This window comes from Balaenoptera musculus, chromosome 2 (assembly GCF_009873245.2).
Source record: "Balaenoptera musculus isolate JJ_BM4_2016_0621 chromosome 2, mBalMus1.pri.v3, whole genome shotgun sequence".
In the NCBI taxonomy this organism is placed as follows: domain Eukaryota; kingdom Metazoa; phylum Chordata; class Mammalia; order Artiodactyla; family Balaenopteridae; genus Balaenoptera; species Balaenoptera musculus.
In genome coordinates, this window is record NC_045786.1 from 7,187,569 (window position 1) to 7,212,754 (window position 25,186).

General features: G+C 40.0%; 1 protein-coding gene across 3 annotated transcripts; it reads right to left on the reverse strand.

Moving 5' to 3' along the window:
* SUV39H2 (suppressor of variegation 3-9 homolog 2) lies at positions 1-25,119 on the reverse strand. Of its 3 annotated transcripts, none has more exons than XM_036841945.1 (6): positions 24,992-25,113; positions 22,224-22,369; positions 9,071-9,742; positions 7,155-7,301; positions 5,309-5,438; positions 3,878-4,533 (listed from the first exon to the last, which is right to left on the reverse strand). In XM_036841945.1, exons 1-6 carry the CDS (start codon positions 25,020-25,022, stop codon positions 4,427-4,429), a joined length of 1,233 nt encoding a protein of 410 aa, XP_036697840.1. In that variant the 5' UTR covers positions 25,023-25,113; the 3' UTR covers positions 3,878-4,426. The 3 variants fall into 3 exon arrangements, with proteins under 3 accessions (XP_036697841.1, XP_036697840.1, XP_036697842.1); XM_036841947.1 differs by lacking the exon at positions 24,992-25,113 and adding an exon at positions 23,936-23,953; XM_036841946.1 differs by lacking the exon at positions 22,224-22,369 and having other exon boundaries at positions 1-4,533; positions 24,992-25,119.
* Positions 25,120-25,186: the final 67 nt, after the last annotated feature.

Sequence of the window (25,186 nt, forward strand, 5' to 3'; positions counted from 1 at the left end):
TTTGCTGATATTTCATAGATTAAGAAAGCAAAAGCAGAGTCTCTAAACAATCTGCGGATCAATTAAACTAACAATGAAATGCAATATCACCATGCTGCATTGTAATTAAACCAAAAATCAATACTGGAGCCACAAAACTAATTAAGGTTACAAGACTTAGAGTCAGCGGGAAGGGAAGATAAACTGGGTGTTCAGGGGAACCAATGTCAAGTTGACCCAGGAAGCCAGCCCTCTCACTTGTCCTGAAGGGAATTTTCCATTCCCAAATGTTGGCAGAAGGATAAATTAGCCCTCGTCCATTTACACGGGAGAAAAACCGGACAGTGACGACTACACTTCAAATTTCAGCTGAGAAACTGGCACCAGAGAGGGATGAGGGGAAGGAACCGACGTGATTATCAAGGGTCAGGGCTGAGAGTAAGGGTGCAACTCCTTTCTGACTGTTCTTTGAGGAATATGTTGAATCACAATTTATAGCAAGTGTCTCTGCCCTAAATAACTCAACAGTACGTTTTATTAATATGTACACCAACAGAGACTGGTCTGAGCATAGTACGGTAGCTGAGGGCAGAGGTGTATAAGCGAGAATGTGAAGTTTAAAGGGAACACTGACCCCTTTTTTTCTAGCTCAGATGCTACCCTGAGCTTTTGATGAAATACACCCTACAGACTCAGTATGATTGGGGCAGGATTATATATTATTCCATTTTGCCTAGCTCCCCTATGAGTACCATTACCTAAATTCAAGGTGAATATAAAGTCACTGGAGAGAACCAGTGGGGACTGCAAAACGTTCAATACTCATAACTACAACAGGCCTATTACAGGAACCCAGAGACTTCATTTTTAATTTTAGGCTCTAAAAACTAGTTACACTTCATAATTACACATCACATAATCAAATGTTACTACTACATATATTTGTATATATTCACTGACATTTAAGACTTCATTTTAAATAGTATAGCTTATGATCCAAGGTGGGTGTTTAAAACATGCCTGTAAACATTCTTCTGAATATATTCTTAGCATTTTATAATCTCACCATGAATTTAATATTCCATACTGCCACATTTTCATTGTTGTTTCATAGGCAAGTCTGGCATAATAAACGCTGGCTGAACGAATTTAAGGGCTAAGAGCACTAGAACAGACTTCGATCAAAAAACTTGTAGTGACCACCAAATATTTTAAAGTACAGGTTTATAGTACAGAATAACTACAGCTAATACTTGTGTACGGTACTTACTCTGTGACAATGCTGAATTCTTCTTTTACACACTCTTTCCTCCTCACAGCCACCCTCTGAGGTAGGTACACTTACTATCCCCATTCACAGATGAGGCGAAGGCACAGGGAGGTGAGCTCGTGTAGTTAGCAAGGGGTGAAGCCAGGACTCAGACAAGGCACTTCAGGCCCCCAAGTCCATGCTCTTAACCACTATGCACTAATGCCTCTCAAAAAGAGCATAGAAGTGGGCAGGGTTAATTACAGTGGCTACTTGATTTTTACTTCAAGAACTGTGACGTATGAAGAAGTGAAAAAAAAGTTTCAAAATACCAAGATACGTCACAAAGGAAACCCAGTGGCTAGCTACATTTGCCTTAGAGAGGAATCCAGGACTTGGAAGTTTGTTTAAACTAACAAACAGTCGAAATGGATTTTTTAAAACAGTCTGCCTGAAGTCGGTCAAATATTTTAAAAGTAGTCAAGTTTAGTTTATGATCCTGGGGATGTTAAGGTTCCCTAGCCAGTCTAAGCCTGTTTCTTCAGTATGCTGCTGTAAGGAAGACGGTACCGACCTCACAGACTCATGAGAAGCACAGGAGTACGGGTAAAGGGCTTAAGACTTGCTCAAAGATTATTAGCTCTAATTCTAAAATTCCTCTGTACTTCCAGGCAGTACTTAGCACAATATGTTTAAGTACCTGGTGACTAATAATAATGCTCAAAAATTTAAAAAAGTATCCGTCTACCTTATGCTAAGTGTAAAATTCTACTTTGATATTCAAATGCATGAATCATGACAGTAATAGACTTTCTCAAAAGTAACATTTAAAGGAATGGTATATAAACCTTTGGTTAATCTCAATAACAGGTAGTCAGGAATACATCAATATTTTTCTGCCCTTTTTGTAGCCTTACTCGAAATGACAGTAAAATATTCAGAAATAAAGCTAAGCCATGATAAATAGAAAATCAAATGCCAAACTAAATTTATTTTGCTAGAGAGAAACTGTTGAACTATAAGAAAAGTAAGTGCAGTCTAGATTTTGTGCGTATGTGGGGAAAAAACCCTGAGATTACCAATTGTGTATCACAATCCTCTTCTGGAGATACCGAAAACAATGGTACCAATACAACTTGAACAGTGGATTAATTTACAGTTTCAACTTGATCTAAATATCACCCTTGAATATTTGCTTTATATCGAGAGAACAAATTCTGACAGCTTAGGAAACTAAAGAAGCTAAATGTCGACTTAAAATAGTTGAAGCTCCTAACAGCTTCGTTTAAATAGTTTCTATCATTTTACTGCTTAAGTTCAGCTTTTTAACAACTTAAGGGTAAGGCAGGTATTTAAAAATTTCAAAGGCTCATTACGTTTCTATTAATAAGGACAAGACAAAATGGGTTTACCGAAAATAGTCTTTCTCCCTTTGTCCTCCAGCTTTACATTTCTTTAACAGAGAGTAAACAAGATCAAAACACTAGACAGTAAAACACTGACTTTTTTAAAAGAATGGTAAAATTACATCTTTGAACCTGTGAGAATTATAATTCAAAGCAAGTTTGGCCTGTAAACCTGTGACGCTTTTTTACCACTGACACCATGTGACTATTTTTTCATAAAGAAAAAAAATGGCACTAAAAATATATATTTTTCCTTGACACCTTCGGCAAATTTTGGTGAGCAGATAGATATACTCTGAGGCTCCAAACATGTAAACAATTTACCCCATATTATGAAAGAGCAAAATCCTGTGATCGCAATATAACAAAGTGTAGCTTCTCCCAAAAAAGAGGTTAAGGATTAAGATGTGAAGTGCTGCTTTCTTAAAGTCAGTTCAGTTTTACCCAAGCTTACTGTAGGTCATTAAAGCCTCGGGCAGGGAGCTCTGGCAGAACTTAATTAAGAATACCAAGATTTAGACTTATCTGCTGCATTCGCCTTCCTGCTGGACACCATGATTAGAAGTCCCAGGATCAGAAAGAGATGAAAATATCGTTTTTCCGGACTGAGGTTTCACTACGTAGGAAAAAACAACAACAACAAAAAACCCCCAAACAATGAATATATTCCATTTCAGTCTTCATAGTTCAAGTAATAAATGGTCATAATTCAGACACACACTTTGGCCAAGCCAAGTTTAGCTTCAGCACATTAAAAAAGTTCATGTATAAAATAAGTATCAGTTCAAAATATAGATCACTTCTTAAGAAGGGCCTGCAGGCCCTTTATTTATTATAAAAATAATTAAATTTGGTGGAAAGGAAATGTTAAAATTACCTGAAATTCAGAAGATGTAATGTTAATTATCGTGTGGAACATTATCGTTACGTACAGCTGCTCTCAGGGGGTATCCTGTTTTACTGTGGAGACCAGAGCTGCTCAGCGTGGATCGCCTCATTCATGTTATCAAGAGGGCCCTTAAAGTGCTGCATCTCCGCTGCCTGGCACTCCAAAAAGCCCTCCTGGTCCCAACCGCCCCATCCTTTCAAAGAAGCATAACAGCTAGCCATTCTAGAATTTTAGGGAGAACATTCTGGATATTTTTCTTCTACGGGATTAAAAAATCTTTTAGAATTACTGGTTCAGACATCCACCGCTCCTAGTGGTCTAGATTGCTTCAAAATATTAAATCAAGCTGTAATTAAATTTTTTTACATTTAATTTTAGACCTTAAATTTCTATATCATTAAGATCTCAATGTTTTAATGAAAGTAGAAAATAGAGTATAATTCAGTATCACCTATTTGTCTCAAATACAAGTACAATGAGTAGTAAGTAGGTAAACAGGAATGACAATAACAAAAATAGAACTTGTATATTTGTCCAATAAGAATTAACTCTATTTCTCTAAATTCAAGGTGTATGGCAAGTCGAATGTTTGATCTTAGTGACTGTTACATCATTAGTTTAAAACTTAAACACCGAAGGAGGCATTTCTCTATTCACACAGACTTCTACACAGATCTGTAAATAGTCTGAATATGTATATTTCAAATTAGCCTATGTGACCCTGTGTCACTCTCTTCAGAAGCATCAGTAATGCATTTGGCCAATAGTTTGAAACACGAATTGTAAATTAACATAGTGTATAATCTTGATAATATGAAAAGAGTCCCAAATACTTATTTTTAAAAAATGGTAACAACATTAGGGAAAAAACTATAATCATCATCAGTTCTATTTCCTGAAAATTCAGTTGAGGTAACCTCTGCAAGTCACAGCTCCACATTTGCACACAGTTCTGGCCCTCTTTTTGGCTGGGCTGTGGTCAATAGAATCTGAAGATATATCTCCAGAACCTGAATACGTAGAAAAAGAAATACAGGAGAAAGAGTTAAGACAATTCTTAATGAGTTTCAAATTTTCTATCAGTTGTAAATTGATAGAATCATTACAAACTGACTTGAAAGGATGCTGTGGGCTAGTAAGAGGTAAAGTGTATGTTTTTAGTCCATATTTATGAGGATGGATTTGTGAAACGATGAAACTTACTAGTAAAATCCAATATACAAGCATTCATTTCATAAATTGCTTAAGAGCCATAAAGCAAGGTCAAGCAGTAACAATATGTAAAGGGCATCATACTTAGAAAAACAAAGAAAAGAAAACACATGTTGTCACAGTAAAGCAAACAGAATTAAATGTTCTCTTTAAAAGCCAGATTCAGTTAGGAATGGAATAAGCTCATATGTGATTTAAATCATATTGTCAATCTTACGAATATACATCTTTTAGTAAATATTCAGAAATGTAGGCTTAAAATTTTTTAAATACAAGTACTATTGCGAAAAGATGTTATAATAAATAAGCTTCTGTATGGAAGTTCTGAAAAAAGCAGGCAGCAACATGCTGTAGAAGAAAGAGCATTACTCAGCCCAAGATCAGGGAGACCGGGAGTCTAGTATCAGCTCTGTCAGATTAGCTTTGTGCCCTGAGCAAAAAGACAAACTCTTATAGCCTCGTTTTTTAAAACCTTAACATTAGTTTGGTTCAGATGCTCTAAGGTCTTCTCCTATTCTGATTAGATTCTTCACACTGAAACTCCACCAAAGAAACTGTATTTGAAAATCATACCTTTCATTTGATAATCAAAAGTGAGCTCTTCTCCAGCATTTATAGTTCTCGTGGAAAATAATGCTATTCGGGGAAGACGGGTGTCGAGGTTATCAATGAAAACGTTGAACACCTGAAGATTCGGGTCACACTAGAAAGGAACATGAGAACCCACTGAAGTAAAATTGACATGAACGAGCTCTTCTACATGCTATATCAAATCTTTAATTACCCAAAGTATTAGTTTTAAGTTCTACTAGAAATTAGTTGCTTATTGTTTAGAGGTCTTTGAGGCATGCACATTTAAAAATACTGTGTTCCCTTACAGAAAATTTCAGACATACATAAAACTAGAGAAAATAATATACTAAGTCCACATATATCCACTATGCAACTTCAAAGCTTATTAACATTTTTGTCAATCTGGTTTCATCTAGTCCCAACTTCTTAATTGTTTTTGGAGAATTTTAATGCAAATGTTAGGTAACATTATCATTTCACCTGTAAATATTTTAGTAAGGTTTCCATTTTTTTTTTTTTTTGCTTGTTTCTGAAATTTTTAATATTTTTGGAGCATGTTTGACAGCCAGTAACTAAAACCACAGAAGGTGCAACTGCAGATAAGGAGGGACTACTGTATCAAAAGTTTATTGAAGAGCCTAGAAAGATTCAAAAAATGCCCAAGTAGAACATCTAGAAATAGAAATAGAATTATTGAAATTAAAAGTAAAACATGCTCTAGTAAGGCATATTTAAAGAACTTGAGTAACTGTTTTTAAAAAATCAAATCAGCACTGTAGAGCTCAAATTTCATATTGCATGGGGTTTCATTTCTTAAACTTCTGTTTGGAATTATTCAGCATTTTGAGAACTCAGTACTAAATTCTAGCATACGCAAGAAAGATCCGGTGGCTCGTACTAAGAAATCAAAATAACCGTTTAATTGTCCTCGAATAGAATACATCTATTTGGAGAGTATCTCAATTTCATCATTAAGAAAAAATTAAACATTTAAGTAAACCAGAAAACAAAGGAGTCAGAAGGTCCCTGACATTTCATTACTAGTCATAAACTAGTTTTTTGGTATAAAATCCATCAAAAGATTAACACGGTCTACCTCCTAATATGGTCAGCTATAGAACTTATGCTCCGAGACACATTTTCCTTGTAATCTATAAAATGGAGATAATGTCATCTAATCTATAAAATAGAGATAATGTCAATCTCACAAGCCTAATACTATGTTATCCATCTAGCACTTAGGAGGTGTCCAGTAACTCCTAAACTCCCTTACTTTTGGAAATAGTTTTTATAGAGTATAAGATTCTGGAGTTAAGGTTCCAAGTGTATTCTAAGTTCTTTTCAAACAAGAATTGAGAATACTAATTCATAATTTAGAAAAGTAGCCCTAAATACTTCATACTCTAGAAATTCTTAAATTTTATAAAAACGTTAACATGTTTACATTTTAAGAGAACACAGCAATCTACCCTTCTTTAGTTGTATATCCTAAATTTAGCTGTGTTAACTTCTGTAACCCATATAGTTATGTGTTCATTCTTAAACTTTTTACCTCTGCTCATTAATTTCCTCCTCTATATGAGGACAATACCTATCTCATAAAGTTGTTGGAAAGTGTAAATGAAGTAACATATGTAAAGACTCCTGCAAAATGAATGTTATTTGGTAGGCACCTCGATGAATTTTCCTAAAACAGCAATAATACCAGGAATTAACAGAAGAGGCCCTTGTATTAAAATACTCTGGAGATAATGAAAGAGTATATAATTTAAAGACAATTATTCCTCAAGTATGGAAAATCTTTTAAAACAGTACTAATTAGTCCTGTCTATACTTTCTCTCTTACACTGTGATTCACAAAATGAGACACATTTCCATATCGAGCTGCATCCACTGTGAATTCATCAGATTCATAATCCAGATCAAAGAGATATGTGATTCCTTTGTTGTCATATAACTGCCCCCGTCTTTCAGCTTCTTCACTTGTGATTACCTAAAAAGAAAAAACTATAGTATATTATATAGCTATTGCTGAAGAAACACCCATCCATAAATCTATTAATTAACATATTAATGCCTTCAAGTGCATAAAAAGAAATAAAAGTGCCATCAAAATAAACATTCATATAAACTACTCTAGAAGAGCTAGATGAACAGAGGAGGGAAATCAAAGAGAGGAGAACGGGTGGTGCCAACGAAGTATGACTGTTCAAATGAGAGTGAGCACAACCCAACAACCAGCAAGCTGAAACAGTACCCAGCTTCCATTCTAACTTATTGATATGTTCAAAAAAGCTACACAACTACAGCTCTCTGTAAGACATAACAGAGTGTAAAGGACTAAATTTAGAAGTAGGTATGCTCTCAGTATGCTCTGAAGGCATATTTTTCCTAGAACGAATCTGTGTACAGTTACAAATGGAAATTTGTTACAAATACAGGAGAGAAGTTTCGTTAAATTTGCAGTCAACTGTTTGGAGAGTTTAGTTTTGTAGAACAGGTGGTTTTCATGCAATCCTGTAGCTCACAACCATCATCTATACAGTTCTGCTCTGAAGAACACAGCCTGACCACACGCTCAGCTCAAGAAACCAAAAATGGCTCAAGTGATTCATCGTGTCAACCAAATTTAGCTGCCGCGTTCATTAAACCAAAAAGAGAACAATCTGATTATACAAGGTCTAGTATTCTGAATAGTGATTTATAATAATCTGCCATTATCTAAAAATTTCAGGATCAAAATAGGGATGCAGATTAACCTCAGAATTCTGGATGAATACACATAACTAAAGGTGATCCGATTCCAAACAACTTTTAAAATATCTGGTTTGGCAAGCCCAGACATGCAGTCACACTCATGTTTTTCTAGCCGCAGCTGAGCCCACCACTCGGGTGTGAGGGAGTGTGCTGGAGGGTGAAGTGCAGCGATTCTGGGGCCTTGGTTTCGAACCTCGGCTCTTCTTTACTACTAAGTGACCTTGGGCGAGCTGCTAGATTTCTCTGTGCCTCAGTTTCCTGCTGTGTAATAATGGAGGAAATACTACCACCTCACAGAGTTGCTGAGAGAATTTAGTAAGAGTTGAAACGTAAGGTGCTCAGAATAGTATGCATAAAATAGTATGTGGTAAATACTATTTTTTGTATATATACATTATATGTATAAAAATAAATGTGCTCAGTAGTTGGTATTTTAGAGAATAGTCTTTGTAGCTGAGTTACAGATGCAAAGAGTTTGGATTTTTCTTATCGGTGGATGCAATAAATGTTTTTATGTGTATTTTACAATACTTGCTCATAAAGCATTCATGTACTCTACAGTATCATTCATGCTGATGCAAAATTGAGTTTTGCCAACTACACTTAATCATATTTGGTCAAATGGATGAAGTAAATTACAATTTAAAAGTTTCCAAGTCAGGATGTATTTAGATCTGATATTCTTCTTAGGACTTTTGTGTAAAAATAGTGGTCATATTTTCAAAGTTACAAATGCCAGTTTCAGTGACTATGAGTGGGTGTTTGTTGAAAGACGACTCTACTTCATTTGTCACTGTATCTAATTTTTTTTGTTCACATTCAAGTTTGTATTTCTCATGATGCCAGTGAACCCTTCCCTCAAACCTGAAGTCTGTACATATCTGCAAACGGTAACAGCAAAACTAGCAGCAAAATGTACCCAGCGTGTTTGTTACTGAGGTAAAAGCAGCACCTCAAGAACATGAGCCTCCCGCACACTGTCTGCTATGAGAGAAGCGAGCGTACCTCTCCGACATACTCCATGACAAAGCTCCTTCTCCTAATCTTCACAAGGGTCTTTACGCCCCAGCCGCAGCCATTGCTGGTCCGAAAGATGCAAAGTGAATACTGCGTGCCTTTTTGGACAATCCTGTTGGGACAATCGGGTCCACACTGACACCTTGAGTTGCATTCGTAAATGGGGGTGCCAGGTGGGATTTTAATTTGTTGATTTTTATTATAAGCCAAAAGAACTCCAGCTTCAGCAGGACAACATTTCTCAAAGAAGCAATCTGTGCATGAACAACCAAAGGTGGCTTCATTTACTAAGCTGATTCCAGGAGCTGGTTTGTATTCATTAATGTAGTAGAAGTCTGAAGGGGGGCCCTCTAAGTCCACAGTATTTTCAACAAAAATCATTCCTTTGTGATTCTTCCTTCTGTTGAGTTCGTCCTGCCATCTCTGCAGAGCTATCCTTTGTTTAGCCTTCTTTACAATGTATTCAGCAATGGCAGGTTTCAAAGCTCTGTGATTTTCTTTTAGAGTTATTGCTTTGCCTTTCTTTACCTGAGATAAATAATTATGCTTGTCATTAGAGAACTGCTGAAGCAGTAATGGGCACTTGAGATTTTGCAAAGGTTCCCAAGTATTTGTAGAATCTGGCCATCCTTTCCATTTTACAAGATAATATTCCATATCCTTAAAATATAAAAGAAAATGCAAATCAGATTATGACAGACCCAATTACTGAAAATAATTTAATATCTTAAAGAGTAAGGTATTCATTATCATTTTTCTTAATAAAGTTCAGAATACACAGTCACAAGTTACTAGCAGATGAAATACAAATCATAAAAATAAAACTGTTTTTCTTTATATTACATAAACCATGCATAGAATTTACATATGGCATGATGTTTGACCACAGACAAAAGAGTCGCACCTGGAGAAACATAAAAGTACTGAAAGTCATGAACATGTTACCAAACAGTGATCAAGTGACACAGAAAATATTGACCTTGATCATGGAAGTAAGTTGTCCCAAGGTGAATAATTTATGACCCAGGTCAGTGGCTTGCTTGGGCCAGCACAGATGTAGGCATCCTCTAAGGTCCGTAATTTCATATTTCACGCTGGCTATGAGGGAAGTTCTTTTTCTCAATGTCCTGGGCACACATCCCCTAGATTTTCTAGAGTGAACTGTCTGTCCCATACAGTCATTCCTGGCTGCATGTGGCTACGGAGCACAGGAAATGTGGCTAGTCTGAACTGAGATGTGCTCTAAGTGTAATACACACTGCACTTCAACAACTCAGCACAAAAAAATAACGCAAAATATTTGTTAACTTTTAAAAAATATTTCTTAATCAGTGTGTAAATATCGATTACACGTTGAAATAATATTTGGGGTTAAATTAAATGTATTACTGAAAGCAATTTCACCTGTTTCTTTCCATTTTGTTTAACATGGTTACAAGAAAATTTAAAATTATAGTCGTCCTTCGGTATTCACCAGAGGATTGGTTCCAGGACCCCTCTCGGAACCCAAAATCCACGGATGCTCAAGTCCCATATGTAAAATGGCACAGTATTTGCATATAACCTACTCATATACTTTAAATCATCTCTAGATTACTTACAATATCTAATATAATGTGAATGCTATATAAATCGTTGCCAACACATGGCAAATTCAAGTTCTGCTTTGGAACTTTCTGGAATTTTTTTCAAGTATTTTCTATCCGGGGTTAGTTGAATCCTGGGGTGCAGAACCCGGAGATACATAGGGCCAACTGTATACATATGTAGCTTGTACTATATTTCTACTGAACAGCACAATTCCAGAGAGTTCTTACCTTAGACTTGCCCACGGCTGGATTAGGTGGCAGGCCCTCAAGGTACCAAAGATCAAATATTTTGACTTATCCCTCAGACTGCTGCTGGCCACCATGGTACCTGAAATCTTGCCTTCCCACCCCAGTGACTGGCTACGTTTTCTTCCCTTAAAGCCAGGCAATGCTATGTTAAGTTTCTCTTTAAAAAGGTAGTCTAGTGTATGTAAGAAAAAAATTTTTCAAGTAAAGTCTCTCAATTTTGTCTTTGTTCTCTGGAATAGTGAACATATATCCACGAGCGCTAGGGTAAAATGCCTTCTGAAATATGAAAGTGATTAAACTGCATTCTACGGTTTTTAGTTATTTTAATTCATAGATACTGATAAAAACTTAACTGGGATACATTTGCTTTTCCCTGAAATTTTTAATAAAGGTTTTATTATAAAGTAAGGATGTTTTACTAGTCATAGTTTATTAATGCCAAGTGGCCTGGCAGGTCTAGGAAATGTGGTATAAGCTGCACTGTGGAGGCACCATTCGGTGAGGAGCACTGAGGCAGCTTTGCAGGAGGTCACCTGACTAGTGAGAGTGCTAATCTTCATCTCGATGTTTTATTGTATTCTACCCAATAAGCAGTAATGCTTGTTAATTAAAAGACCTTTGCTTCTTTGTGAAGATGGTCAAAATATGTTTTGTTAAAAAAAAGTGGCTCAATTATGGTGTGAGCATATGCACAAAAACTGTACTTCTATGAAAATATATTCTATGATTCCAGGAAAAAAAAAAAAAGCCTAGACATATATTGAAGTGTTAGTCATACTGGCTCACTAAAACGTAGCATGGATTTCTCCCTCCTGAGGTGACTACTACAATTCGGGATTGCTGTTGGCAGACATGTGCTCAGTAATAATGAGATCCACTTGGCAGTATCTAACACTACCGATTCCCCTTAATTATGAAAGTTAAAAATGTTTCTGATTCCAAAATAAAGCAATGCAACCCTGGTCCTCTTTTTTTTTTTTTTTCCCTGCTACAGTTTTTCCTACCATAGCTCTGGGTTATACCAAAGTTACCAGCAAACAATGAAAGAAACAGACATGGTGGCTTCAAGTCAGATGATTAAGCTAAATTATCACTCAGCAAAACTAAAAACACTATGCCACTGCAGTCAACTTCCAAATAATATATTGTTTTATGATGAGTCGCTTGCAAGTTTTATATGTTAATCACATTGTACCTACCTAATTTACGGATGGTAAAGATGCTTCGAAAACATGAGTGCTACAGAAATATTAGTAACATTTTATTTCTATTTTGTAGACTCCTTTTATTTTATAAGCCTTGTTTTACTTTTAAAATCCAAAAAAGATCTTTCCATTTTGAAAAATAAGATAATTTTATACAGAAAAATCAGTTTGACTTAACAAATTCAATTACTTCAATACCCTAAAATTTCAAATAAAAGTCAAAAATTTCTTAAGTCTCATAGGATATCAGTATCTTATTCAGATATGCAATCAACTCTTGATTACCTATAGAAATGGAGTGGAGTCATAAAAATGATCTGTTAATCATTCCTGTATAATTTGGAATGCACCTTATTAATTTTTTTCTTCAAGACATTTTCCCCACTATGTTTAGCTTAGGTTAAATTCATTCAAATATTTTAGTATCTATAATGAGCATATGAAAGTTCGGTCACTAGAGGGTGTGATGAGATGCAAGGTAATACTAGCCTTTAGGACCAAAATCTCGCTGGGAAAGGAAGGCAATAGTGTGTAAAATAAGTAGCAGTGCAAGGTGGTACAATTTTAAATGCCAAAACAAATAAGACAATAGATACCACTAAAATACACAGAGGGAGATCAATATAGGTCAATGAGAAAAAGCCACAGAGGAAGTAGAACAAACTACACTGTGAAAGATTGATAGCATTTGTCGGGTAGGGCACAGGGCAGGCAGGATGAAAAACACAAGCAGAAGCTTGGAGCTAAGACTTGCATGAAGCATCCAGAAAACAGTGAAGAGATGGACTTAGCCAGCTTTAAAGTTTAGAACACTGAAGCGAGAGAGAAAACTGTAACGGCAAGGCAAGAGCAAATTTCGGACAGCTTTGAACACCTGACTTTATTGTAGGCCAATGGTTTTTACAATTCTTAGAAACCATGGTGTTTCTGTGGGGAGCTTCATTCAATGTAAATACATTTAATTCCATCTTGTCTACTAGGAACTGCACTTACACAATGCAGACACTCAGGGCTCTGTCTTTGGCCCCTTTTCACACTAAACAAGTGTTCATCTCTTTTGAGAATCTGAAGAAAGCTACAGACCTTCCCCTATCAAAAGTCACATGTATGATACAACGGGTAAATTCAGGATATGTGGATTCCAGACTAAGAATTCTTGCTCCAAATGTTCTCTCTGGGCAACCTCTTCACTCCAGTGGTTTTAACTGTATGCTGATTCTCCCAAAATTTTAGCTGCAACCCCATATAGTCAATAGCCTACTGGATGTCTGTCCCACAGGTTCTTAATCAATCTATCTACACGGAGCTCGCCACTGTTGTTCCTGAATGGTTTCTCCCTGTATTCCCCCCATCAATGGCAGCCTTACCCCCATCTACCTAGTCACACAAGTCGCAAACCAGGTCAGTCTCACCTCTTCCTTCCTCTCAACCCATCACCAAGTTTCTCCACATGCTTCTTCTGGCCCAGCTCTTTCGCCAGAACGCCCGTTCCTGCAAGCCTTCAGCCGTGCCTGGATTAGGACATTGATCTCCTACCGGTTCCCTGCCACCAGACTGATAACACTCCACACTCTGTCCTTCTCTACTAACGTGTAGTTTTCTTATAAAAACAAAAAATCCACAGTGCCAGCCATTCTGTTATTTTCTTGCTTAAAAATTTTAATGGCTCGCCCACTGCCTAAAGAATTAAGCTCAAACTTCCTATTGTAACAAAGATCATTCTTGACTGGGTCCCTGATGCCTCCCTGACTCAATGTTCCAACATGGCCCCATTCACACACCACCCTCCAGCCACACTGAACTGCTGTTAGTAACTGAACATGCCAGGCCTGTTCATACTTTTCTGTTGCTTTGTTCACACAGTTATTTCTAATTAGAATGTCTTCTTCCATCTGTCTACTGAACACTTCTTTTATGTGTAGAAAAACCTACTTCATCTTTAAAACTCAGCTCAAATGTCATCTCTCCTGTGAAGTCTTCCCTGCCTCTGATTACTGCCAACTCGTGTTCCCATTTCTAATCTAAGCTATAAGCCATTTGTGGGGAAGGAAAGAATCTTATTCTTTGCAGCCCCAGAACCAAGCACAATTCCCTACTATATCCTAGGCTTTGACTAAATGTTTCTGAATGTATAACGAAAAATACGACTACCAACACGTATGCAATATAAAAATCACAACAGTAACGATATGAATCCTTAAAAGAAATACAGGCTGTTCAACTTAACCTGGAGATAGCAATTCATGGCTTTTCAATATTTGTTCTGTCATCTGCTGTCTGTAGCCGGTACGTGGTAGCGAGCACAAACACTTTAGAATACATGTATATGGGGCACAAAAAAGAACAATAAAAATCTGCCTTCCCATTAGCTATTTTTCCCCTGCAAGTTTTGAAGTAATCACAATATTCAATATTAGTGGTAGAATAGCCTGAATCTGATTATGAAAATCCCAGTGTTCCATGAGAACACAGTTTGAGAACTATTACGGTCAATGGAAAGTCACTAGATTTCCATACCAGTAACCGACAGAGGGTAGGAATTTGGGGGCCTGGGTTAGAGGCCCAAGACGGACACAAATGAACAACATGACCTTGGAGAAGTCCCTCTTGGAGCTCTGCTTTCCTGGTCTCTAAAATTCAGGTTTCAGTCTAATGATTTCTGTTATTTCAGTTCTTAACAAACCACTCTTAAGTGCAATCAGTCTTTCAGGAGTATGATTCTATTGTTATATGTGGATATGTTGTTAGTATGTGCCATGCAGTATAGTGGTAGTCCTAGAGACATAGAATGGTCTGGATACTTTAAGAAGTCAAAGCTTTGGGTAGTATTTCTTTACTATTTGATCTCTAAGGGAGAAGGCCCACCGATGTGCACGGGGGCTCCCCACTGATAAGCTGAGGATGTTAGTAAAGAGCACCCACAGTTTTGTCAGAAATTTCTCTGTGTGAAGGGGTGACATGGCAAGAACATGGCACAGACACATCACACAGCACTGGGACTGCCACAACTTACGTCCTTGGAGCTCCACTGGACCCCGACGTGAGCGCGTCATGGTAACCACCCGGGTGTCCCCCCAGCTAGCGTTCTTCCCACTTCCCGAGTTGGCTACGTCAGACCTCCTCCACTTCCCTCGGGGGTCCCTATCTCACCGCCTCCCCCGTTATCTTCAGTAGCACGTGACCCTGAACGTGGAACTAAACAAGAAGGGGGGCCACAGATACACCAGGAGAGACGCCCTTCCTCCGTCAATTACTCCCCTCTCCTGTCTCTCCAGTTTCTGGCTCTCTCCTGATCCTCACTAGCACCTGAATCTCCCTTATTTTTTAAAGGCAAAATTAAACTAAACCTCCTTTGAGATATAAATGCTTGAATAGGTAAGGGATCTCGAAAAGATATGATAAATTACTAAAAGTTCAGAGATCGGAGACTAAGCTCACGGGGTGGAAGATTTCTTTTCAGTATAAGATGCTTTATAACATTCAATTTTTAAAATCATATTATCTACTCGGATATTTTTAAAAATTAAAAATTATAAACACCCTTAGACCCTACATAGCCCTTCTTCAAAGCTAGAGTTCTTGAAAGAGTTGCCCATACCACTTGACCCTACTTTCTCACCTCCAACTAATTCTTTAATTCATTCTATTTCAGCTTCTTCTATCCACACCACAGAAACGCTCTAAGGGTGTCAATGACCCGTGCATTGCTCAATCCAGAGGGAGGATTATACTTCTTTGACCCACTGGGTACGACTCTATTTTGCTGACATTATCTCCTCCTCGGGCTGCCATGTTTACTCTTCTGATTTTCTTCCTACCTTTCTCACCAGTTTTTCTCAGTTGCTTTGACAGTTCTTCCTGTGAGTACCACTTACTGTTCCTCAGTCCTGGCTCTTCACCCGTTTTCTTTGCTTGGATCACTGCAATGGGCTCTTATCCTTTCAATCCACTCACGGCGCAAGAGCCAGAGTAATATTTTCAACACACCTCTCTCCCCAAGTCACTCCCCTGCTCAAAACTACAAAATATTTCCCTATTGCCCTTAAGATGAAGTCCAAAATTCCCTTCTTGGCCTACAAGGAGATGCACTTTCTGGGGCCTGCCCCATCCTTCCAGCCTCGTTTCAGTCCCTCTATGTTCCACTCACACTGCAAATTCCTTAAAGGAGTCAGGCTCTCTTCTGACTCAATACCCTCCCCCATTATCTTTTCACCCTTTAGTACTAAGTTTAAACATCAGTTCCTCATGGACACCTGCTTACTCTCTCCAGGATGAGCTAGAGCCTTCTGTTACATTAGCCTTACCTCAACTATAATTAAGTCCTTTGTACAATGCTATTTAAGGTTTTTCTACTCTCACTGAAAGATAAACCCCATGATATCAGGGACCACACCTCTATGTCATTCTCTGCTGAGATTGCTAGTGCCCAGCGTGTGACATGGTAGATGGTAGAACACTGGAGAAATATCTGCAGAGTTAACGAAGGGGTAACTGTACCCAGTCCTGGGGCTTCAATCCCCATCTTCTTGCCAATCGCCTCAAGAACAATGCTTCCATTTAGTTCTCACTCTTGATTTGGAGCCACATTTCCAACTATCTACTGGTCGTCTTACACTTAAATGTTCTCAACCTTCTTCTCCAACTTCAATCTAGTCCTCCTATGCTAATCCTCCTTGAGCCTCATCTTCCTATATTCCTGGGTCTTGGTGAACAGTATTACTGTCCACGCCATGGCAAGCTTTCCTAGATGTGGGGCCCTCACTGCTGGATCCCCAGCCAACCCCCTGACCACTAAACCACAGACTTAAATTTCACATCCGCTATAATTCAAAAAATCACCGACTTATCTTCATCTTTATTGTTACTACTTTAGTTCAAGCACCATCTCTTCTTGCCCAGATTACTGCAGCAGCCTTTCAGAAAGTGTAAGCTGTACACACGTCATTCCCCTCCCTGCCAAGCCACGTTCCTCACTGCAGAGAAAACTCTCTGAATTGCACATCTGATAGTGTCACTCTTTTCAGAACCGTTCAGATGACTCCCCACTGCTGCAGGACGGCTGGAGTTCCTCTACTCATCTCTCACTGTCTCCCACTTCCAGATCCTACCACCCCATTCTCTCTGTTAAGGCCTTAAGGAAAGACTCTACTCATCTTATCAGGCCCCAGCTGGATACTATCTTTTCTGGGAAGCCTTCTCTGACCAGCCCAGGCATACCCCCCACAGACCACATCATGATGTCTGCCCTAGCGCTTATTATACTATTGCATTGGGTGATTTACTTGTCAATCTTTTTCACTGGGCTATGAGTTCCTTAAGGTTAGGGACAGTTTCTCATGAAACTTTATTTTCCCACTGCCTAATGTAGTACCTGACACTCAAATGTTTATTGAGTGAGACGACAGAAAGATGAAACAGGAGATATTAGTCAATAAATTGCTGCTATAATTTAAGCGTGAAGCTATGAAGGTCTAGTCTAATAGTGACGGTGAGGACTGGAGAAATCACTGACGCAAAACCCAGTTCAATTCATCAACCATGAACTAAATACCCATTACGTACTAGGGGCTATAGTAAGACATAGTCCTGGCCCTCAAATTGTTGACAGTTCAGCAGGTATGAAACAAAGCTACAAAATGTGAACAGCTCTAGAATAATGACAAGAACAGTGCTTTACAAGTCCTGAATATAAAGCAATTAATTTTGCTAGAGGTGGGGAAGGGAAGAAGGCTCTATGGTTGGTGGTAACCTTTCAGTTGAACTTTGCAGGCCATGCAGGATTTTGCAAGGAGAGAAGGGAAACAATATTTCAAAGAGGGAACTGGAGGAGAAAAGCAAAAGGGCACAAAGGTGCATGATGTGTTCAGAAACTGGAATATAAGCTATGTTTGTTTTTCAGCTAAACTCTCAATGCTTACAAGAGTGCTCAGCTCTTAGTAGACACTCAGTAAACCTTAGCTACATGGAAGAATTTACAAGTATATCAATGTGGTAAGGAAGTAGGAAATGTTACAAGAGAACATACAAGTAGGATATGTTACAAGTAGGGTATGTTACAAGCTGTAAAGGGGGCTGGTGGCCAGATGATAACAGCCTTAGTCCAAAGGGTCTCAGCTTAGACTGGCAGACACCAGGGAGCCATTTAAAGGGCTAAAGGAAGGTCCTAACGCAATCAGAGCTGTGTTTCAGAAACAACTGTAATGGCTTTGAAGACTATGGTACTGAGACAGTGTCTTTCATGAGCTAAATGGAGGGGAACATATGAGAAAAGGATAGGGTGTTAAGATCTTTCACCTGCCCTGAACATAAAAGAGACAGACAGACAGAAAAGGTAGAGGTACGTTCAAGTAATACTGGCTTACAGATTCAGTTATCTGTGTTAGGCAGGATAAGAAGTGAGGAATATAAGTGGGTTGTAGGAGGACATAAGTGTGCAAAGGGTGCTTATTCCAAAGCAAGAAACCAAAAGGAGAAGGATGAAGGAGAAACTAGTAGCAAAAGTTACCCAAACTGAACTATAATACTCAGAATTCTGTAGTATAAGAAAGAAAATTGGCAGCTCCTTCAATGTAAGCACAGACTCCTTGGTAACTTACTCTGTCTGTCAAAGTATAACAGGAATGAACAGGAAAAGACAGAGAGGTAGAGACCACATAATCTGATGACCTATTAGATTTAGAGGGTAGGGAGGAAGGAAGAATTTAAAAAGTATGAAATTATAAGGTTAGGTAACTGGGAGTATTATGATTCTGTCAAACTAGGTAGGGAACACTAGATCAGGACACAGATTTGAGGGAGGAAAACGCATACAGTTTTGAATACGTTGAATGTGGTACCTGTAGGGTGTCCAGCTTGAAATGAAGCTCAGAAAGAAGTCAATGCCTCACAAAGATCTGAGGGTCATGAGCCAAATAGACAGATATAAGTAGAAACCACTGGGAAAGAGGTCATCTACAGAGCAGCTTCAAGGTGAGAAGGGGGCCAAGGACAGAGCCTTGGAGACTATGTATTAACACTTCAGAAGGACAGGTAAGAGACTGTAAAGGAGATTCAGAAAGAACAGTAAGAAAAACTGGTGGCGAAAAGAAGTGTAGATAGAGGTGAGTAACAATGATTACAGTACACACCTCTACGGCGTGACCACCACAGGTCAGTCTCTGCTCATAGTAGCCCTACGAGACGGTACCGTAATGATCCTCATCCCATACGGGAAGCAGCGAAGGAAAGAGAACCTACGTGATGTGCTGAAGGTCACGCAGCTGGTACATGGTAGGACCAGAATGTGAACCAGAACCTAGGCAGTCTCTCCAAGACAAGAGTTTCAGAGAAGAAAAGAGTAGCCAACAGTGTTAGGTGTTGCAAAGTGGCACAGTAAGATCTGAGGTCCTCGAGTTTGGCCTTGAGGAGGCCACTGACAGCCGTCAATCAGAACAGAGAGGGTTAAAAAGTCAGTAACAAGTGGAAAGGCAAGCTACAGCAGAAATTTTTTGCAAACTGTGTATCTGATAAGGGACTATCTAGAATACACAAAGAACTATTACAACTCAATAATAAAAAGACAAACAGCCCAATTTAAAAAACTAGGTAAAGGATCTGAATAGACAGTTCTCCAGAGAAGATGTACAAATGGCTATAAGCAGCGGTCCCCAATCTTTTTGGCCTCAGGGACCGGTTTCGTGGAAGACAATGTTTCCATGGATTGGGGTGGGGGGGTGGGGAGGTGGGGAGGGGGCAGGGGGAGGACGGTTCAGGCGGTGACCCGAGCGGCGGGGAGCGGCATGTGACGCCTCGCTCACTCCCCGGCCGCTCACCTCCTGCTGTGCGGCCTGGTTCCTAACAGGCTGCGGACCGACAGCTGTAAGCACTTGAGAAGATGCTCAGCATCATTAGCCATAAGAGAAATGCAAATCAAAACCATGAGACACTCCATACCCACGAGGACAACTATAATCAGAAAGTCAGATAATAACAAGTATTAGTGAAGATGCAGAAATTGAAACCCTCATACGCTGCTGGTGGGAATGTAAAATGGTGCTGTCACTTTGCAAAACAGTTTGACAGTTGCTCAGATGGTTAAACATAGAGGTACCATATAACCCAGCAAATCAACTCCTAGGTATATATCCAAGAGAAATGAAAAAATGCCCACACAAAGACTTGTACATGAATGTTCATAACAGCATGATTTATAATAGTCCCCAAACAGGAACAACCCAAATGTCCATCAAGCGATGAATGGATAAATTAAATGTGATATATCCATACAATGGAATATTTGGCAATAAAAAAGAATGAAGTATTGATACGTGCTACAGCATGAATGAACCTTGAAAACATTATGCTGAATGCAGGAAGCCAATCATAAAGGATCACATAAATATTGTACGATTCCATTTATATGAAATGTCCAAATAGGTAAATCTATTGAGACAGAAAGTAGATTAGTGGCTGCCTAGGGTTAGCGGGGAAAAGAGATGGGGAGGTTTGGGGGGTGATGGCTAAGCGGTATGGGGTTTCTTTTTAGGGTAATGAAAATGTGCAACCATCTCCACAACCAATTTTAGAATAATTCTGAGGGTACAAAAAGCTTTGAATTGTACAGTTTAAATTGGTGAATTGTAGGGTATGTGAATTATATGTCAATGAAGCCGTTTTTAAAAAGTTAATGGGAAATGAAGTAGAATGAAAAGATAGGAAATGCTTGAGTGGGGAGGCAAGACCTAAGAAAGATTTCTGAAGGTTAAGGAAGATCTGAATAGGTTTATTGATTAAGATAAAGCAGTGGAAAAACAGTGCTTGATACAAAAAAGACATCAGAGATTAAGCAAAGTCCTAAAGGGGATGGGTAGGAAGAAAAAAGAAAAATGGTGACACCTCTGAAAGAATGAACAAAGATACAGATAACTTGTGTGAAGGTAAGTTGAGAGTTCATCCTTGAAGGATCCAATGAAGCAGAAGTCTGCAGCTGAATATGAGAGGGTGAGGGATAGAGTCAGAAGTCCAGAAAAGTAATAAAATTTGGGAAAACTGATGACAAAAATGGAAGAAGCAAGCAAAAGATAAAAAGCTTGTCAAGTAGAACTGAGCAGTGCAAGAATAGAAATAATATGTAACGGAACAAAGAAGTGTGATTATATGACACCTGTGGCTAGACTGGTCAGGCCAGGGTTTATAAACTGAATTGGCAGATGACAGGGTTGTTTTGGGGTTGAAGGCTGCTGAGAGTGTAGGTGAAATGCTTCATCATAAAATCCCAATGAGTGGGGAAGTCAGTGATACCAAAAGAAGATGGATGTTTCAAAGGAAGAATCGGATTTAATGATTGAATCCATATGGAGGATGAAAAAGAAGGAAAACAAAGAATTAAACAGGATTCCTGATTCATTCATCTGCAAGAATTGACAGATTAATTAATTAAAACAGAGTTCTTGTAGAGGAAGTAGGCTACAGAAAGGTGAATTACTCAAAAATATATTGTAAGGTTTAGATTGATAGAGCTTCTTGAAGAACAACGCTGTAGAGGAACAGAAACAAAGTGAGGCCCAGAGAAGTTAAATGACTTTTAGCTGAAGTCACGAGGTACTAGACGAAGCCTAGAAATGACTGTGAACTCCAGGCCATTCTATTGCACAACAGAACCTCGCTACTATCAGGAGTTTGACAGGATGGCAGGAAACACAAACGGTGATGCTTCTTGAGGAGATTCAGTAACACTAAAATTGGCTTGAATTTCTAGGTTCATCTCAGGTGATAGTGGGGAAATATGATTCAGGAACAAAATGAATGACAGGAGAAGCCAATCTCGGATAAAACATTTGCTCTGGTAATCCACCTGGAGATAATCAAGAGTTGGATGTAGAATGATATTGATATAAGCACCTTGAAATATTCTAATGTAAGAACATTTTATGCTTCAAAATCCTCTCAATGTTATTTGGCAAAACAGATGATAGGACATATAACTTTATTATGGCCAAGAATTTTAACCATTAAGAAGAGTTCTGCTTACTTTTAAGGTTCTTTTTATGTCACAGAAATATGAAATACTGAATTGAAGTCTGATTAGGTCTCTTTTAAGGGTCTAGATATTTGCCTTACCTTTACTACCTTGTAGTCACACAAGTATTCCACCTCATAATTGTTTAGATTCCTTTTGGTGATTCCAATCGATTTACATGTGAGCTTTTCTTTTCTACATAATTCCTGAAGAGTATCAAGTGAAACTAGGCAAGGCACACACCAAGCTACAATAAGAAAATAGAATTCTTTACTAGTGAAATAGCTATTCAATTAAAATAAAACAAAACAAAAAACCAAAAGAAAAAAAAGGGGAAAACTCAAGACCTCTATATCCCCACCCTTCAACTGGCAATTTTATAAGACTAAAAATTCACATGACAAGAAACCATGTACACGTCTTTAAGAAAAAGTTAACCATTAAAGAACTCTTTTGGTAAATTGGTCTTCCTGGATCTTCTCATGGGTCTCTACCCTACATGTTTAACTGATGCCAATTTCTACTAGGCCCCGTGAACAAAATGTTTTATGTCTATAAGCTTGCATAAGATTACACATAGATGCAAAAGTCGAGATAATATTTTTGACTTTTTCATTGTATTCTACACAGAATTGCTCATTTAATAAAAGGTATATCTCAAGGACACACTCACTATTGTTAGAAATACATCTCAAATATATTTTAAAATAATCTTACATTGTTAAAAAGTAACAATGTAAGATTCTTAGTTGAACAATAAGAACTGAAATCTAATTGAAATCTAATTCTATAGTTACATACTCATACATCACATGGCCTACTTTTCCCATTTTGGAAGGCTGCATAAAATTTTAACTCCGATTTTGCCCATGCTGCAATGTATTATTATCAAGGTCAATAAACCCAGGAGTTAAAATAAAACAACGGAGAGTATATTGAGTTTTGTTACTACTCATCTCCTGTATTGCTTTCAAAGCCAAGAATGACAATACAGAGAGTATTCAATGTACGTAATCCACACACCAAGCTTGAAGAAAATCAGCCGTCCTCATGATCAACCTTGTAGAAGCCAGTAACTAACTGTGCTGCGGAAGATTTTACCCTCAAATTCCTGGAAACAGCATGCTACCATGCTGCATTTAAAGTATGTTAACACAAACTGATATTTAGAAACAGGTAATGAACGTGGCTTTATGGCTAGCGCTAGGAGAAGCACCAGAGAGGATCAAGAGGTCCTCTGCCCCAGCCTCCGCCAGGCCACCGAGCTGCATGATTTTAGGGAGCTTTCCATCTTTCTGGGTTTCAGCTTCGCTGAAAAAAATGGCAGGGTTGGAGTAAACTGGGATTACCAAACAAAATTTATCAGTAAACGCAGGCTTTACTTGGTAGCTCTCCAAGGTAGTGGTGATAACCTTTTGCGTTGGAGGTAATTTCCAGGGAGGAGAGAACAGCTGTTCTTCCTATAATCTCCCCTCGCCCTCCCCACCTCACACAGGGATTTCACGGTCAGAAACCCTGAAGTACCATTTCCACACGCGCCCCCAACCCCTTCCAAAAAAGGACGCATGATTCTAGACCAAGAAAGTGAAAAGGATTTTCCCCCAAAATATCTGGGGGTGGGGGGAGAGTCTGCTGGTTTTGGAGTGGTGGTTTGGGGGGAGGGGAGTGGCAGAATAGAAACGACCCCTTAAGTCCCTTCTATTGAAATAACCTCAGGATGTTTTGTGTAAAAGGTAACCTCACTATGCTGATCACATGCAGAGGAGGCTCCTCTGGACTATCTACCCAACGTGGGTTTGTCTGCCGTTCCTACCATTTTCACCCAGTCCGCGTAACACGAGGATTCAAGACGCGACCCTCCACGGAAACGCTGTTTTGGGGAATAAGAAAACTTGGAACATAAAAAACTGCAAACCCCCCACCCCCGCGGCAGAAAAAGAATTCATTGGTAAGATTAAATATTTACATGACCACCACGAAAACTTGACACTAGTTCCACAGTAACCCCCAGCGGAGGAAAAGTTGGGGGGTAATGAATCCATAATCCACGCAGAGAGGCGCAGCGCTGGGAAATACCTTTCAATTCTAGAAGGCAGTGAAAGTTCCCGTCCTTCAGCGCGCGCACAAACACACGTTCGGCACCGAATTCTTCGGCGTCCACATAAATACCTCGCAAGTTCCCGGGGGGGGGGGGGGGGGAAACCGATTCCCGTAAGCCAGGGGCTGCCGCCGCCAGTACCCACTTACTGGGGTTCTCTGCAACGGGGAACCGCCCCTCCCGGTGCGTCCGCATTGGGGTGCATCCTCACTCATTTCCTCGCTTAGCCTTCACACCTCTGCCCCGACCTCTCTCCGCTCCTGACACTGAGGTCACACTCACCCCACCGGGGTCCTCCCGCTCCCCAGTTCCGAAGCCAGCCCGACCGCAAACGTCCCGCTCAAACCACCACAAAGGAGTCGCGCCCCCAGCGTGCCCGCGGACCTCGAGCCGCGCCGGGATCCGCCGGGGCCGCCCGGACGCCCCCGCACGGCTTTCCCGCGGGGAGGGGGTTCGGGCGCGGCAGGCGGCGGGGGCCGGGCCGCCGGGTCGGCGGGCCGGCAGCGGGGCGCGCGGGCCGGGCCTCGCGGGGGTCGGGCGCGGGAGGGGACTGCGGGCAGCGGGCGGGCCGAGCCGCGAGGAGGGTCAGGGGCCGGGGGCAGGGAGGAGCCCGCGGCGCGCGTCTGGGGGCCGCGGTGTCAGTGGCGCGGGAGGCGGCGTCTCGCCGCGTCGCGCTCCGGCCGGCCCGCGCGTCCCGGCCCCGCTTCCCGGGCCTCGGGAGTTTGCCCAGAGGACGGGGGACAGTGCGGGGCGCCGCTCTCCAGCCCTCACCTCCTCGCGCCTCGGCCCCGGCCGCCGCCATCTTGAGGAGCTTTCATTCAAACTGGCGCGGTCTGACCGGATAGCTCAGCTGGCTCGACGCCCCGCCCCAGCCCGGCCCGCGCGGAACTCGGGGGCCGGGGCGGGGGACTAACCCGCGAGGCGTCCTGACGTCAGCGGAGGCCGACACAGCCGCGGCGGCGAGTG

What these genes read in the sequence shown, in the direction of transcription:
- SUV39H2 (XM_036841945.1), bottom strand. Translation starts at nt 25,022, where the DNA reads ATGGCGGCGGCCGGGGCCGAGGCGCGAGGAG. An exon ending in GTGACTACAAGGTAGTAAAG is followed by an intron (nt 9,743 to 22,223) that starts GTAAGGCAAATA and finishes TTATATTTTAAG; the next exon opens with GATATGGAATATTATCTTGT. An exon ending in TTTTGATTATCAAATGAAAG is followed by an intron (nt 4,534 to 5,308) that starts GTATGATTTTCA and finishes CTACGTATTCAG; the next exon opens with GTTCTGGAGATATATCTTCA.